At 39.2% G+C, this 15,995-nt stretch overlaps 1 protein-coding gene across 2 annotated transcripts in view; it reads left to right on the plus strand.

Annotated features, from left to right (window-relative positions):
* Positions 1–15,995, plus strand: part of DOK6 (docking protein 6) — a 247,369-nt gene that overhangs the window by 70,053 nt on the left and 161,321 nt on the right. For both annotated transcript variants that reach the window (XM_059706350.1, XM_059706349.1), the window contains exon 2: positions 7,522–7,629. In XM_059706350.1, coding sequence (XP_059562333.1) covers positions 7,522–7,629 — 108 coding nt within the window. The remainder of the gene's footprint in view (positions 1–7,521; positions 7,630–15,995) is intronic.

Below are 15,995 nucleotides of genomic sequence, written 5' to 3' on the forward strand. Positions count from 1 at the left end.
GCTTCTTTCTTAGACATCCTGAGCAGAGAGAAAGGACTTTTTGTTTCCTCTCATGTCAGTGTGGGACTCCCAAAAGGAGGGAGGTGGGAGAGCCTTACTAGTAAGTCACCTCTTGGGATACTGCTCAGGCGGTCTACTCTACATCTAGGTTTTATTCTCATGATAATGACAACAGTTTCCCACTCTCACTGAAAACTCACTGCTGCTGTGAGGTATCTTATTTCTGGCTGTGACTCTAAACCACATGTGTGTTCTCTCCCTGTATTTTATTGATCTCATGGGAGACAGATGCAGTAGAGAGTACTATACATGTTCAGGTGAAAAAAAACACAAAAAACAAACACATGGCCTCCTCAAAAACTGCCACTCATGTCAATTTTGGAATCATCATTTATTCTTTATGAATTTCAAAATTATTTTTCTGAATAAGATAAAGCAAAACAATCCTTTACAATAAAAGGGTAATATGCAAATTGACCCTAACAGCAGAACGACTGGGAATGACTGGTCACTATGACACACACTGACCACCAGGGGGCAGACGCTTAATGCAGGAGCTTCCCCCTGGTGGTCAGTGCGCTCCCACAGGGGGAGCTCTGCTCAGCCACAAGCCAGGCTGACTGCTGCCAGTACAGCGGTGGTGGTGGGAGCCTCTCCCACCTCCTCAGCAGTGCTAAGGATGTCCAACTGCAGCTTAGGCCTACTCACCGCTGGCAAGTAGACATCCCCCAAGGGCTCCCGGGCTGCCAGAGGGATGTCTGACTGCCAACTTAGGCCCGATTCCCCGGGAAGCAGGCCTAAGCCAGTAGGTGGACATCCCCCAAGGGGTCCCAAACTGCGAGAGGGCACAGGCTAGGTTGAGGGATGCCCCTGAGTGCACAAATTTCTGTGCACTGGGCCTCTAGTATAATCAGAAAACACTAACATTTATTTTGGGCTTTCCAACTACATGGAATGAGAAAAATTGAGATAGATATATTGCTCTTTAAGCATTTTTTTTCAGTGTCAGTGGCTTTATATCTGGCTTTACTTTTACTATTTTGAGTTCCAAAGTTGACAAGAAATTTCTTATAACCATGAACTTTAAATTATACTCCAGTGAAAGAAGTTTTTAATTATTTGGGCCTTTAATTTATATTTAAGTAGGTAGGTGTTTATTTATATAGCAATCGGGACATATCTTTATGTATATTAACTATTTTTTTTTACTGGCAATGCATAGCTCTCTTTTTCTTTTTTTATTATTTTATTTTTCTTTTTTAAGGTATTACATATGTGTCCTTATTCCCCCATTGCTCCCCTCCCCCCAACTTGTGCCCTTACTCCCTAGTGTCTGTGTCCATTGGTTATGCTTATATGAATGCATTAACTACTTTTTTAAAAAGTTTATCTTTCAATAGTACATAAACATTTTGTGAGAGAACCAAGGCCTAGGACTTAAGTAATTGAAATTACTCAGACCTCTGTAATACTTTCAACAGTAAAAGTAAGTTTAAAAAATACATAAATACATAAAGTAGCAATGAAGAAGGAAAAATGTTACTCAGAGCATAAGCCTACAATAACTATGCCTGCATGGGCTTTGTTATTTATTTATTTGTTGTCTTTATATGTTCATCTGTTACACCATTGTAAATAAATAATTGAATTCTAAACCCCAAGTTATCATTTACATAGTACCGTGCTTTCAGAAGGGAGCACAAGTATTAGCCAACCCAGATACGTCACTTTCTTGTATAGTCTTTAACATCGCTAGAGAGGTAGTTTCCGTGGCTCCCTTTACTAAAGGACTCCTATGATCAGAAATTCTTCCATGTCCTTAACCAAAATCCTATTTGAAGTGCAGGGTTCTTTAGGTCAACATCTTGTGATAGAACAGGCCCATTAAATCTGACCTCCGGTTAAGTTAAAACTTGTGAATGTGTCCTAGCTAAATAATGTAATTATGGCTATGAGCTAAAGCCAAGAAATCTGCCATATACCTCACAGTGAGTCTTAAATGGACAAAGGATGCCCTTTGAGTAAAATCACCTTGAAAAGGAGAAAGCACTATGGAAAAGGGATTGCTCTGAAGGAAAATTGAAAGGAATTAAGAAGGTATTTAATTAAGGCAAGCTGACCTTCTGGCTAATGCAGTGGAAAGCAGAGGCCAGAGAGCAGCTGGGGATCCTGGGGATTTCTGGAGTCTTGGCAACGACATGGAATTTTCTAGAAGGAAATCCTAAAGGGTACCCAGGAGCCTATTTCATGAGACAACTGGTATGTTTAGGAGCTAACGCTGAACGAGAAGGTGAAATCAGTGATTTCCTCGGGAGAGCATGAAACAGCATCTCCACAGTTGATGGGGCAGGCAGGAGTGTCATCGCTACAAGACAGACAGCGGGAGAGAGTGAATCTAAACAATAACTCTCCTGCTAACCAGCATCCTTAGATGCCCTTGAAGAGCAGTATCTGGACAACACACCATCTCCTCCCACTCTGAAGGACATTTCTATTTTGTCTCATTGGGGGGGAGGGGGAATAAAAATAGTACCTGATTTTAATTATGTGGTTCTCTTTCATATTCTTGAAGAATTTGTATCTTTCATGTATAAGCAAAATAAAACCTATTCCTTTGTGTTTTCCTCAGAGGACTAATTTCCTGGTCTCAAGCAGGCGTTTTTATTGCTCATCTCTGTAATTTCTCCAACCTACTCGTAGAAGGCATCGGTCCTAGGGCCTAAAGCAGAATGTAGTATGCTATTAAAACCCTGTTTGAAGAGGAGTAGCAGGGAGCTGCTCGCTTCATGCTTCCACTGATTTCCTGCTTCTAGAATGGAGGCTGCTTTCAGAGTGCCCACTCCTGCTGAATCTGACTTCACACTGACGGGGCACTGCCACATCTTTTGCACCAGGGCTTTTCATTATTTCACACCCATTACCAGCAAAACATTTTTTAAAACTAGGTCCAAGAAAAGAACCAAAAAATCCAAAACACACAGCAAAACCTCTGCATTTATTAAATTATTCTTTTACTACTTTAAGGTTAAAAATTCAAGTATGCAACTGATCAAAATGACTATCCCATAGTCATGATAAATTCATATTATTCTTCCCAATAAATTATTTGTTTGAGTCCCCTTATTGTGAGATTGTCCTTAGACTTTTGAAATATCAAAATAACTTATTTGAGACAAACAGGAATTGAAGAATATTGTACAAAATAATCTTCAAAATTGTCAAGGTCATGAAAAGCAAAAACAAGCAAACAAACAACAACAACAAAAACACAAAAAGAAACTATCAAAGATCAGAGGAAGCTAAGGAGACAGGACAACTTAATGAAATTGGGTGTCTTCGACTGGATCCCGAAACAAAACAGAACCCTAGTGGAAAAAGCTGGTGATTTTTAAATATAATCTATAGTTTAGTTAACAGTATTTTACCAATGTTAATTCTTAGTTTTGAAAACTGTACCATGATTATTTTGGGTTTAACATCAGAGGGAAATAAGTAAAGTTTTTACAGGAGCTCTCTGCACCATTTTTGCAAATATTTTATAAACCTAAAATCATTCCAAAATAAGAAAATAATAACTTAAGGGCTTTGTCTTGGTAAACAGTCTATTACATCAAGTCTTTGACAGTTTTATCTGTATGTGTTTGTTTCTGTTAATGTAACAGCAAAAAGATAAGATAGTATTAAAAATACTAAATCTATTTTTTCTTATTATCTGTTATCATGTTTTTTTCTGTAGCAATATTGAATACCTGAATAGCACACTTATGCTTTGTGACTCATTTTTAACTTGCTCTTTAGTAGAAAATAATTAGACACACGAGATGGAGCATTGGAGTCAGTGAACATGTGTGTTTGTGTATTTCCATGAATACTGTAAGGCTCTATTTGACATCACTGTGGTTCCTGAGTTATGAATGATAAGCACATAGGGTCCAGGGAAAGCATTCCTCTGTAGGAAGAACAGAAACCCTAGGTCCCAATTGGCTTGGGTCCCAATTCCATCCAATGAGAGCCTTCCTACCTTGGCTAGGATTCAAAATCCTATATAATAAAAGCCCAATATGCAAATCGACTGAACGGCCGAAGGACCAGTGGAACGACCAGTCGCTATAACATGCACTGACCACCAGGGGGCAGACGCTCAATGCAGGAGCTGCCCCCAGCCTGCAGGTCCCAGGCCAGCCAAGGTGGGTGCCAGAGGAGGCCTTTGATCGCCCCGCTGGTCACCCCACAGATCAGCCCTGGTCGCCAGCCAGGTCTAGGGACCCTACCCATCCACGAATTTCGTGCATCAGGCCTCTAGTCTACTAATAAATAACCAGGAGATAAATGTTGATTATCTATCTATATCCCACTTTGCAAGGATATTTTTATTTATCTGCTTTCGATCTCTCAAATTTCTATGCAGCTTCCTGGAACTGTTTCACTTCCACAATATTGCTACTACTTCAATGGCCTCCACTACCTTCACCACTTCCATCACAAAATACCATGTAGTGGGGGCTTGAACAGCAGATATTTATATTCTACGTTTTGAGGGTTCAAAGTCTGAGGTCAAGGTGCCAGCATGGCCAAGTTCTGGGGAAAGTTCTCTTCCTGGTTTGTAGACAGCTGCCCTTTCATGGTGTCCTCTTTTCTTGCAAAATCTTGGAGAGAGAGGAAGTTCTCTGATGGTCACTGATCCTATCCTGAGGGCCCCACCATTATGACCTCATCTGATTCTAATTATTTTCCAAAGCCCCCAGCTCCAAATACCATCCCTTGGGGGTAAGGAATTCAACATACAAATTTGAGGGGCACATAACTCAGTCCATAGCAGTCTCTAAAACTCAAGAGTTTCAGATGAATGTGTGGACTACATTTCAAGCACATGTTACATGCTGTCTGCAGGCTGTCTTATTAAATCCTCAATAACAACCTCCTGAGGTTCATGGACTGTAATTTATAGATGAGGAAGTTAGATTTTAGAGAAGAAAAATAACTTCTGCGAGACAAGGCATTTAATGAATAGCAGAACCTGCACTGAAAATAAAATTGTTCTGATTTAAAATTATCTTTAGGCATTACCATATAAGACCCTAAATCCTAATATAAGCACGTGAGATTTATATTAAAGACTGAGTGAAATTATTTATTCTGTGCAAAAATTATTTCATGTTATAATATAGAGAGAGTAATTTTAGAAAGAGAGTAAATTTTATATATATCTTTGCACCTAGGGGGAAGAGAATACCCATAAAAAGAAGGTACTCTTTATTAGAGGTCGCAATAATTAATATGGTGACCACGCTGGTTACAAATTTGATTGACTAATCCTATCTAATAATAGAGAAACATGGTAATTAACCATAACTTCACTACCCTTCCCATTGACTAATCAGTAAGATATGCAAATTAACTTCCAACCAAGATGGTGGCGGGCAGCCAGACAGCTGAAGCGAACAGGAGGCTTGCTTGCTCCAGTGATGGAGGAAGCCAAGGTTCCCCACCTACCGCTGCCGGCCTCTGAGCTGCACTCTAACCAACTATGTTGTAATTATAGAAGCTAAACAATCCCCAGAAACCTGCTTTCAGCCAGCCGGGCCTCAGAGCTGGAGTTGCAAGAGAGTTTCAATTATAGAACCTAAACAAAGCTCAGATACTTCCTTTCAGCAGCCGAGGTCTCAGAGCTGGAGCCGAGCCACAGAGCTAAAGCCGGCTCTAAGTTCCAGTGACAGCCATAGAAGGTAAATAAATCCCAGAATAATAATAAAAAATAAGAAAAAAGGAGAGGTTGGGAGCTTCAGTCACCCACCAGCCTGAAAATGGCCCTCAGCCCCTCATCCAGACTGGCCAGGCACCCCAGTGGGGACCCCCACCCTGAAGGGTGTGTGACCAGCTGCAATCAGCCATCATCCCCTCATCTAGGCTGGCCAGGCACCCAAGCGAGACCCTCACCCTGATCCGGGACACCCTTCAGGGCAAACCAGCCGGCCCCCACCCATGCACCAGGCCTCTATCCTATATAGTAAAAGGGTAATATGCCTCCCAGCACTGGGATCAGCGGAGCCGCGAGGCTTCCCAGCACCGGGATCAGCGGAGCCACGAGGCCTCCTGGCACTGGGATCAGTGGAGCCGTGAGACCTCCTGGCCCCTGGAGCAGCGTGACAGGGGGCAGTGCCCAAACCCCCTGATAGCCCTGCAGCTCTGTGTGTGACAGGGGGTGGGGCCACAACCTCCTTATCCGCCCTGCTCTGTTCATGACAGGGGAAGGCGCCCCAACCCCCTGATCGGCCCTGCTCTGTGCCTGATAGGGGGGAGCTCCCCAACCCCCTGATCAGCCCTGTGCTGTGTGTGACAGAGGGGAGCTCCCCAACCCCCTGATCAGTCCTGCTCTGTGTGTGACAGGGTACAGAGCCCCAACCCCCCTGATGAGCCCTGCTCTGTGCGTGACAGAAGGCAGCGCCCCAACCCTCTGATCAGCCGGCTCTGTATGTGACAGGAGTGGCGCCACAACCCCCTGATCCGCCCTGCTCTGTGCGTGACAGGGGGTGGCGTCGCAACCTCCCCATCGACCCTGCCTTGAGTGTGACAGGGGGCAGCGCCCCAACCCCCCAATCGGCCCTACGCTGAGAGTGACTGGGGTGGCATCGCAACCTCCTGATCCCCCCTGCTCTGTGCATGACAGGGGGCGGTGCTCCAACTCCCCAATCGGCCCTCCTCTTAGCCCGACCAGGGGCTGCAGGGCAGGCACCTGGGGATTGGGCCTGCCCTCTGCCACTTGGGAGCGGGCCTAAGCCAGCAGGCCGTTATCTCCCGAAGGGTCCCAGATTGTAAGAGGGCACAGGCCGGGCTGAGGGACACACACCACCCCCAACCCCCCCCACCCCCCCCCCTGCCAGTGCACAAATTTTTGTGCACCGGGCCTCTAGTTTTGTATAAAATAATAATCTATTAGAAAAATTAAAAAGTTGAATTCATGCAGTAAACTGGTTACCAGATGAGTGGACCAATTAAAGAATATTTTAGAACCTGCTTTGATTGCATGAAATAATCAGCATGATGGTCAGATAATTATTTGTTTTCTCTCAAAAGTAAAATGATCCTTCAAAAAATGTAAAAAGTAAAATAAAATAAATTTTGGTAGCTGTGTATTGAGATGTATAAATAGCTGTATTGATTAACAATATTCAAACCATTGTGAAATTAGCGGGAACTCATTTGTATTCAATGGCTTATTTCAACAGTTTTGTCTAGTGGTATGTAAAATAATTCTCAAAATTATCGGAATTATTTGAAACCTTTAAAATATATTGGTGCAAGCAATGATTTTTACAACATATGCAAATGTCCATAATGGTTATGGATATGCCGAACATCTGTTGCCAAGAGCTTTTTCTCTGTTTTGTATTGTACTACATTGTTCCTTTTCAAGTGCATTTAAAAAAATTATTCCCAATGTATTAATTGAATAGATAAATTCCTGATGCTATTAAACTCTTGTAAAGCAATGGGTAATAAGATTTCTTTATTTCCTTTCAGATTTTCAGACGATGCTGGTTGGTTTTCAAAAAGGCTTCCAGTAAAGGACCCAGAAGGCTAGAAAAATTTCCAGACGAAAAGGCAGCGTATTTTAGAAACTTCCATAAAGTAAGTTTCAGTCTTGGGAGTTGCTGGGGAATAACTAGACCCTTGGCAACAGCTTGAGGAGACATTTCTTTTGATAAATGAAATCTGCAAGGGAAAAATGCATGGCCAGGGTAAAATGTCTCCGTTCCAATAAAATGCAAAAGTTATTTTTCTCCTTTATTTTAATCATCTGCTGTAAATGCCAGAGGTACCTCTGCAAAAATGAAAGACTCATTTTTATTGCTGCTTTGCAAAATGAGATGACTCATAACTCAGCCAGATCATTTCCCAAGGTGCTGAGTAAGCATTTTCCCTCTGTTCAGGTTAGTTGTGCATTTGTTACTTTGATTTAAACTATCGGTGATATTTAGGAGATAAAACTTTTAGGGCTTGAGTTAATAATGCTAAAGACCCTTTTAACGGATACAACATTTACTGTTTATAGCCTTACCAAGTCAGAGATCATTAAATATGCTGATGTGTAGAGATGTGGCAGAAATTCTGTGAATGAAATGTCAATTTCTTAAGAATGAGCCTTCAGCAAGTACCTCAGTTAGTTAGAGCATGGTCTGGATACCCCAAGGTTACAGGCTTGATCCTCTGTGAAGCCAATGAATGCATAAATAAATGGAACAACAAATCAATGTTTCTCTCTCCCCCTTTCTCTCTCTCACATCTAAAATAATAAAAGTGTAATATGCTAATTAGATTGGACATTGAACGACCTTCCAGATGTCATTCCAGATGTGGAGGAAGGGGCTGAGGCAGAGGCAGTTAGGGGCAATCAGGCAGGCAGGTGAGTGGTTAGGGGCTATCAGGCAAGCAGGCAAGTGGTTAGGAGTGATCAGGCAGGCAGGCAGAGGGGTTAGGGGTAATGAGGCAGGCAGGAAGAATGGTTTGAGGTGATCAGTCAGGCAGACAGGCGAGCAGTTAGGAGCCAGCAATCCCGGATTGTGAGAGGGATGTCTGACAGCCAGTTTAGGCCCAATCCCACAGGGATCTGGCAGTCAACATCTCCCGAGGGGTCCCGGATTGCGAGAGAGTGCAGGCCGGGCTGAGGGACCCCTGCCCCTGCCATGCACTAATTTCATGCACCGGACCTCTACTCAATACATAAGAAAACAGAATTATAAGTATGTAAGAAATAACCCTAGAATGATGCTAAATATGCTGCCTAAAGTTATCTTTGGTGACAATATTACAACAAAGTTAAGTATTTGATAGTACTGAGGAGGATTCATGATAAGAACTCAGAATTTTGAAACAGTTGGTAGGATGTCTGATTAATCAGTAAAGATTCCTATTCCCAAATTTAACATCTGTGTGAACTTGCATAAGCTATTTAATCTCTATGCACCTACATTTTTTTCCTCTGACAGATTAAGATTATAATAGTGCCTACCAAAGAGAATTATTGTAAGGAATAAATGATACTATAGACATAATGAGATTAAATATAACTAAATAAATGGAATTTTATAGCTAAGCATATAACTTTACTTGGCATCTGGTAAGTTGTAGCAAAGATGTAATGGTGACTTGAGTGAAAATAGGAGTATTGATGTTGGAGGTCAGAGGACAAATGTTGGGATAGTAAGGGGTTAGTTAGATGTTGGGTATAGGTAGGACTCATGGGCAACTCATGAGTTTGGGCTTCAGCAGCAGAGATGCAGGTGGTGCGATTTATGAAGATGGGGAAGACTAGAAGAGCAGACATTGAGTAAAATTCACAAGCTTTCACATCCTACATGTTAAATTTGAAAGATCTATTACACATTCATATTAAAATGTCAAGTAGCTAATTAGACAAACAAATGAGGGCTTAGATGGGGGAAATGTCATTGATAGAGTTATTCATTTCTGTCATTGGCATCTTGGTAGTACTTTATTCTGTAGCATTAGATAAAACGTCCTTGGGAGAGAATGAAGAAAGAGGAGATAATTAACACTCCCAACATTTAGAGGATTAGCTGAGGCAGAGACACTGGAATAGAAATCTGAGAAAAACAGGAAGTAAGAGGGAAGAATTACATTAGAGTAAATCACTGGAAAGCAAGAGAAAACTGTGCAAAAGAATTGAGCAAGAGGTCATCTATATCTAGTTTGAGAGACTGAGAAATTTGACTGAGAAGGAACCATTAGACTTAAAACATGAAGGCTGTGGGTGGCTTTGCCAAGAGCTATTTCAGTGAAATATGGGGACTAATTTCACTTGAAGAGACTTAGAGGAGAATGAGAAGTGAGGAAGGGACAGCTACTCAAACAATTTATTTCAAGAAGTTTTACTGTAAAATTGAGACAAGATAGGTAGAAGATATGATTTTTAAATATGATATACATTGTTATATACCTGTATGCCAACACTAATGGTCTAGGAGACCAAAAATGTGATGATTAGAAATTTTCTGTGTAGTTATAGGGTTTGGTCTTTCACAGACCCAGAGATGAGTCTAACAAAAAGGAAGGAATAGAATGAGTGCAGATCTAAATAGGTTGGATAAAATTAACACTACGACTAATACTCCAAACACATGCACACTTTATATGTGTGAGTGTTCTCTCTCCACACAGTGAAAATTAAGCAGCATAAGACCCAGGGGAGTGCAATAAGAATAGAAATTGTTAATTTTTTAATAAATAGTGAAACAGATGTCATTGACTGTAACTTGAAGCTCCCAAGAGCATTTTAATAATTAGATTCAGTATATGTGACAACTAAAATTTACCTTTCTCATGTGAAGATTGAAGTTTTTATTATTATAACTTATTCTTTATAGCATTTTGGGAAGCTAATTCCTTTTCCTAGTAATATAAATTTTCTTTCATGATTTTTTTTTGAAAGATTGTGAACTAAAATGGTGAAGTTAGACCTATTCTGATATGACAATAATAATAAATCTTAAGGGTTGTTTTCAGGAAAATTATGTACATGACCCCTTTTCTTATTTTCATTTTATTTTAGCAAGTTTTCCTAATCCTTCTAACTGGCTGTTTTATTGTAGACTTTGTGTAAATAAGCGAAAGATTTCACTCTGTGTATATTCAATTTGCGATGTCTATGAACCATTCTAACCAAAATATTTGTATTAATATCACTACTTTTCTTCTTTCTACAATCTTCACTAGCTCTGGGACACTGGGTTTTTTTCTTTTTTTCCCCTTAGAATGTATATCTAGTTCCCTCTGACAGGTAGATAAAGGAAGATCTCTTTATGAACAAGGCTGGCATACTTCAGTCTTTGTTTTCTTTTGGGCAATTAATGGTCAGTACAGAATTGGGGGGAAGGAGGGTCTCTTCACTTTTAAGATGGCTTGAAGAAATGGACTAATATGAATTTCCCAAATTGTTCTATTTGCTAATGTTAAATATTTTAAAGTTTTGATTAGTCAGTTATTTGGATATGCCCTAAAATCTGCTATAGCGCTCCATCACAATAAATTACAATAATCAATCAAATGAGTGAAATGTTTCCAGCCTAAATGAGGGACTTCTGAAAAAGAAGCTAATGACACAATTCTTTCTTAGCCAACTTTAACTTTGTGCTATGCTCTATCTGAAGCATACCTATTATAAAACTTCTGAGTATTAATGGTCTCATTTAGACATTTCATATGTTTACTGTGAGACAGAGCTTGCTGCATAAATCAGTTCTTATATAAAACTGCTGTAAAATGGTATATACTTTTTTTTACTTCTTGCTAGGAAGGAATTTGAAATTCAAATCACTAGCTGCTGAAGGAAGTTATTAAAAATGTATTAGGTTTGAAAGTTTAGCTGTATATAATTGTCAGAGATATTCAAAACAAACTTATCCTCAATGAAAATTGAACTAAAGCAATTTACATAGAATCAGCTAATAAATTTTCCCTAATTTTCTGAGCAAAAGAAAAAAGAAACAGTTTATATTTATTTTAATGAAATAAAAATGAGGGCTATCTGTAGGGAGGAAAATATAAATAAAGTTCCATAAAAGGATGAATGAAGACAAAACTATGTGACATTCCAGTGCTGAACACTTGACGCCAGAAAAATGATGCCTGTATTACAGGTACCAGCCTTACTTCTAAATCCCCGTATTCTGACATCAAAAGCATCATTTTAATTCATCTGCTTTACTCTTATTTGGAGTTGTCAGTATTTATCTTTATGTAAAGCAAATGTCTGAGAAAGTTGGGAAAAAGAGTAAGGCATCCTTATGAAGAACAGCCACCTGCAAATATAGCTTATCCTTAACAATAGAAGCAAAATAATTTGGAAGTGTGAAAACAGCACATGTGTACAGTGTGTTATATTGAATATTTTCATTTTTATTCCAATGGCTATGTGCTTAGAAAGGCATGCACTTGGTGTGATGTGAAGGGTGTTCTAAGGCTTGGTGTCTCTTCAAATACCTTCTGGAAGTTCCCAGAGTGATAGTCACTTATTCAGATGAAGGCATCTTATTCATTCATTCATTCATTCATTCATTCATTCATCCATTCATTCCTCCATCCTTTTGTAATCCCTTATCTTGAAGAAGTCTCAGTTTCCTGAACAAAGCTCCTATTAACACACACATTAGTTCCTGGGACAGTCACATGTTAATCCATTCTTGATTGTTTTACTCATATTATCTGATCACATGCTAGTCACTCAGGGAAGACTCTAAGAACTGGAATATGAAAAGTTGGTCTTTTATATCATGAAAAGGATGGGGAAATGCCCATGGCATTGTGCACTTCTGTGTAGAGCCTCCAACAGTGGTCAGTTTGTTGTGAATAGACAACTCTAAAGCTGATGATGAGCAGGAATGAGCAGGAGTTAAGACCTTCAGGTGGAGGGGATCAGCAAAGTTGTGATCTCAAACTCAGAGGAAACTCCCAGAATTAAAGTGATCTTTGCAATATTTAAATCAAGGTCAATTAAAACTTTACAGCATCTAAGTAAGATATCTTCCATTAAGAATGACTCTGTGCTGCTTAAGGGTGCTACAGAAAATAGAGCACTCAGCAATCAGGATTTTAGTTTATAACCTATTCCTCCACAACAGATATCTATCTGTTCACTGAGAAATAAGGAGTCAGACTTAGAAAATAGGATTTGGTCTGGGCTTGACTTAAAGAATATAGAAGTATGATTTATGTTGGTAAAATTAATCATTATTCTACTTCTTAAAACTATCCACTTGCGTGTGTGTGAGGTAGTCGTCCATAATGGTACTACATCAGAGGAAAACATGGTATGATTTAAACAATATCTTGCTCTAATTTTCCTCTCTGTAAATTGTAAAAAATATTGTAGCTCACAAAGTAAGATGATAATTTCATGTTAGAGAATATGTAAAATGTAAAATGACTATAGTTGTACAAGTCATTACTGCCTTCTATTTTGCATCTTTGAAACCAGGGAAATAATTCATACCAACTTTAGAAAAATATTGAAACCAATTTGCATGATAAAGTAACTTGTAATTTCAAACAAGTCATTTTACATGACAAATCAGATAGTAATTTGGGAAATAATATTCAATAATGTCTGTTATGACATCATTTCCATTCTTTCTGAAGTATTTTTACATTTATTTAGTGGATTGATACCCAATGTTCTTAATTGTTAATGCAGAATATCATCAGTACATTTTTGATTTTTAAAAATCTCTTTTTCTGCTCATTAAGAAATCTGGCCAATTGTGCAAATTCTGACAAATGGGATAGGAGGAAAGCTTATTCTGTAATGCTTCAGTGAGGATAAATTGTTTTTCTGCCATTAATGGAAAATTACATATTACTAGAGACCCAGTGCACGAATTTGTGCACCAGTGGGGTCCTTCTGCCTGGCCTGTGGGATCGGGCCAAAACCAGCTCTCCAACATCCCCTGAGGGGTCCCAGATTGCAAGAGGGTGCAGACCAGGCCGAGGGACACTACGAGTGCATGATCAGGGCCAGGAAGGGTTGCGAGAGGTTGGCCAGCCAGGGAGGGACCACAGGAGGGCTCCAGGGTGTGTTCAGCTCATCTTGCTCAGTTCCGATTGGCCAGACCCCAGCAGCAAGCTAACCTACTGGTCGGAGCATCTGCCCCCTGGTGATCAGTGCATGTCGTAGTGAGCGGTTGAGTGGCCTTAGCATTTCATTAGCATATTACACTTTGATTGGTTGAATGGCCAACCAGTCAACCAGACACTTAGCATATTAGGCTTTTATTATATGGGGTATTTCAAGTATTAAATGCATATTTATGTTCAACATACAATTTGAAAATTACTTCAGTGAGAATTCATTCATGAATTAATACTTTGTGCCTCACTCTAAATATCTATTTAGCAACTTTTATTTCATAATTAACAATGCTGTTTCATATTAGTTCAAGTTTATATATTTTAACATTTAAAGCCTTTTTACATCTAATACTTCTATAAAAAACAAAGTTGACATTCTAATTAACCATTAACAAACCTAGGTTATAAACCAATAACAGCTACTTAAACTGATTTTATTGATTAGAGAACAGGTTTTTAATTTGGGAACCATGAATTTTGAGATTCAATTAAATTACTTCTTTTGATGTTAACTATTACATTTCTTCTACTAAGGTAAGAAATTCAGGGAAATAAGGTGGTCTTTTTTTCCTTTCGGCTATTTAGAAACAGAAAGAGAGGTTTACAGTGTTTGCTTTAAAATGCAACTATTCTCATGTAGTTCTCTTTTTCTATATCTTTGAATCAAGTTAATCATATTTATATACCCAATGCATAACATTAAATTTAGCCTGATTTTCAGTAGCCTGGATTTCTCCTCTAATCCTTTTATTTTTCTAAAATATTTGTGTTGGTATAGAGAACATTGTCCTCCTAAGTGTGGGCTACCATGATATTCTCCTTCTCTTAGAGCTGGGCCAAAATCAACTTCCCTACCTGTTCTTCCACTTTCATCTTGCAAGTAAACTGAGGTGGTCAAACCCATCATTATCCCCAAAGGTTGGATCTTTCATGCAGTTAGGTCACTAACAATAATTGGAGTACTATTGTCATTTTCTCTTTTTCGGTAACAAATGACCACAACTCAGAGGCTCAAAAAAACACTCATTTCTGAACCTGTAGATCTGTAGGTCAGAAGGTCAAGCTTGTCTGTATTCTCTGCTGAGTTTCAAGAGCCCAAGGTCAATGTGTCAGTCAGACTGAATTGTTATTTGGTGGCTCTGGAGAAAACTCTGCTTCCAAGCTCGGCCTGGAGCTGGCTCATTCGGTCCTGCACAGACATTGCACTGAGGCCCCTGTGTTCCTGCTGGCTGTCAAGAAGGGGCTGCCCTCTGTCCTTGACATATTTGATTTTGTCCCTCTCTGGGACATTAATGGCACATCAAATCCTTCCCAAGCTCTGACTTTCTCTTGTGTGACCAGCTGGAGAACATGCTCTGCTTTGAATAAGCTCCTGTGACCAGCTCACGTGCACCTGGAATGACTCTGAGTTGAGCTCTAACTCTAGTGGCATGCCATTTACATTTTCGTTTTATCTTTCATTTGGGAAGGGAATTTTTAGGCTGGCAAAAGTGAGGGAGATGCCTTCTCCTCATTATAGTAATCAAATCAGTCTGATGATAACATAGAAACAGACACATTTGCCAGTGGAACAGAATAGAGAACCAGAAATAAATCCAAACATGGTCCACTGATTTTCAACTAGAGTTTCAAAAATATACAATGGGGAAAGGATAGTCTCTACAATAAATGTTGGGAAAACTGGATGTGCACATGCAAAATAATGAAATTGAATTTTTGCTCTTACACCACACACAAATCAAGTCCAAATGAATTAAAGGCTTAATTGTAAGCCAGAAACCATAAAAATCCTGGAAGAAAACATAGGGAAAGGCTCCTTGACATTGATCTGGGCAATGATACCAAAGCTCAGGGAACAAAAAGAAAAATAAGTGATACTAAGGTTATTGTATTTATGCCATTATGCACACACCCAAATAAGTAAATAAACAAGGAAATATATATATATAATATATATATATATATATATATATATATATATATATGCTGATTTTATTTTCATTTTACTTAAGAATGACTTTGATGAAGCAATAAAAATTTTTAATTTTATTAAATCTAAATTCTTAAGTACATCTTTTTAATATGCTATTGGAAAACCATGGTAGGAACACCTAAAACTCTTCTGCTACATACTAACAGGCAGTGGCTATCTCCAGAAGGAACACTTGTGTGATTGCTGAAGTTACAAGCAAAATAGCTAATTTTTTTCAAAGAACACCTGCTTTAATAAGAGGGTGTTTGACAAACTATGGTTATTCATACTTTGGTATTTGTCAGATATCCTCTCATATATGAACTAAATGAGCCTGTCTTCAAGGGGGAAAATACAGTATTTATTAACAAAGTAAATT

Source organism: Myotis daubentonii, chromosome 8 (genome assembly GCF_963259705.1).
Source record: "Myotis daubentonii chromosome 8, mMyoDau2.1, whole genome shotgun sequence".
In the NCBI taxonomy this organism is placed as follows: domain Eukaryota; kingdom Metazoa; phylum Chordata; class Mammalia; order Chiroptera; family Vespertilionidae; genus Myotis; species Myotis daubentonii.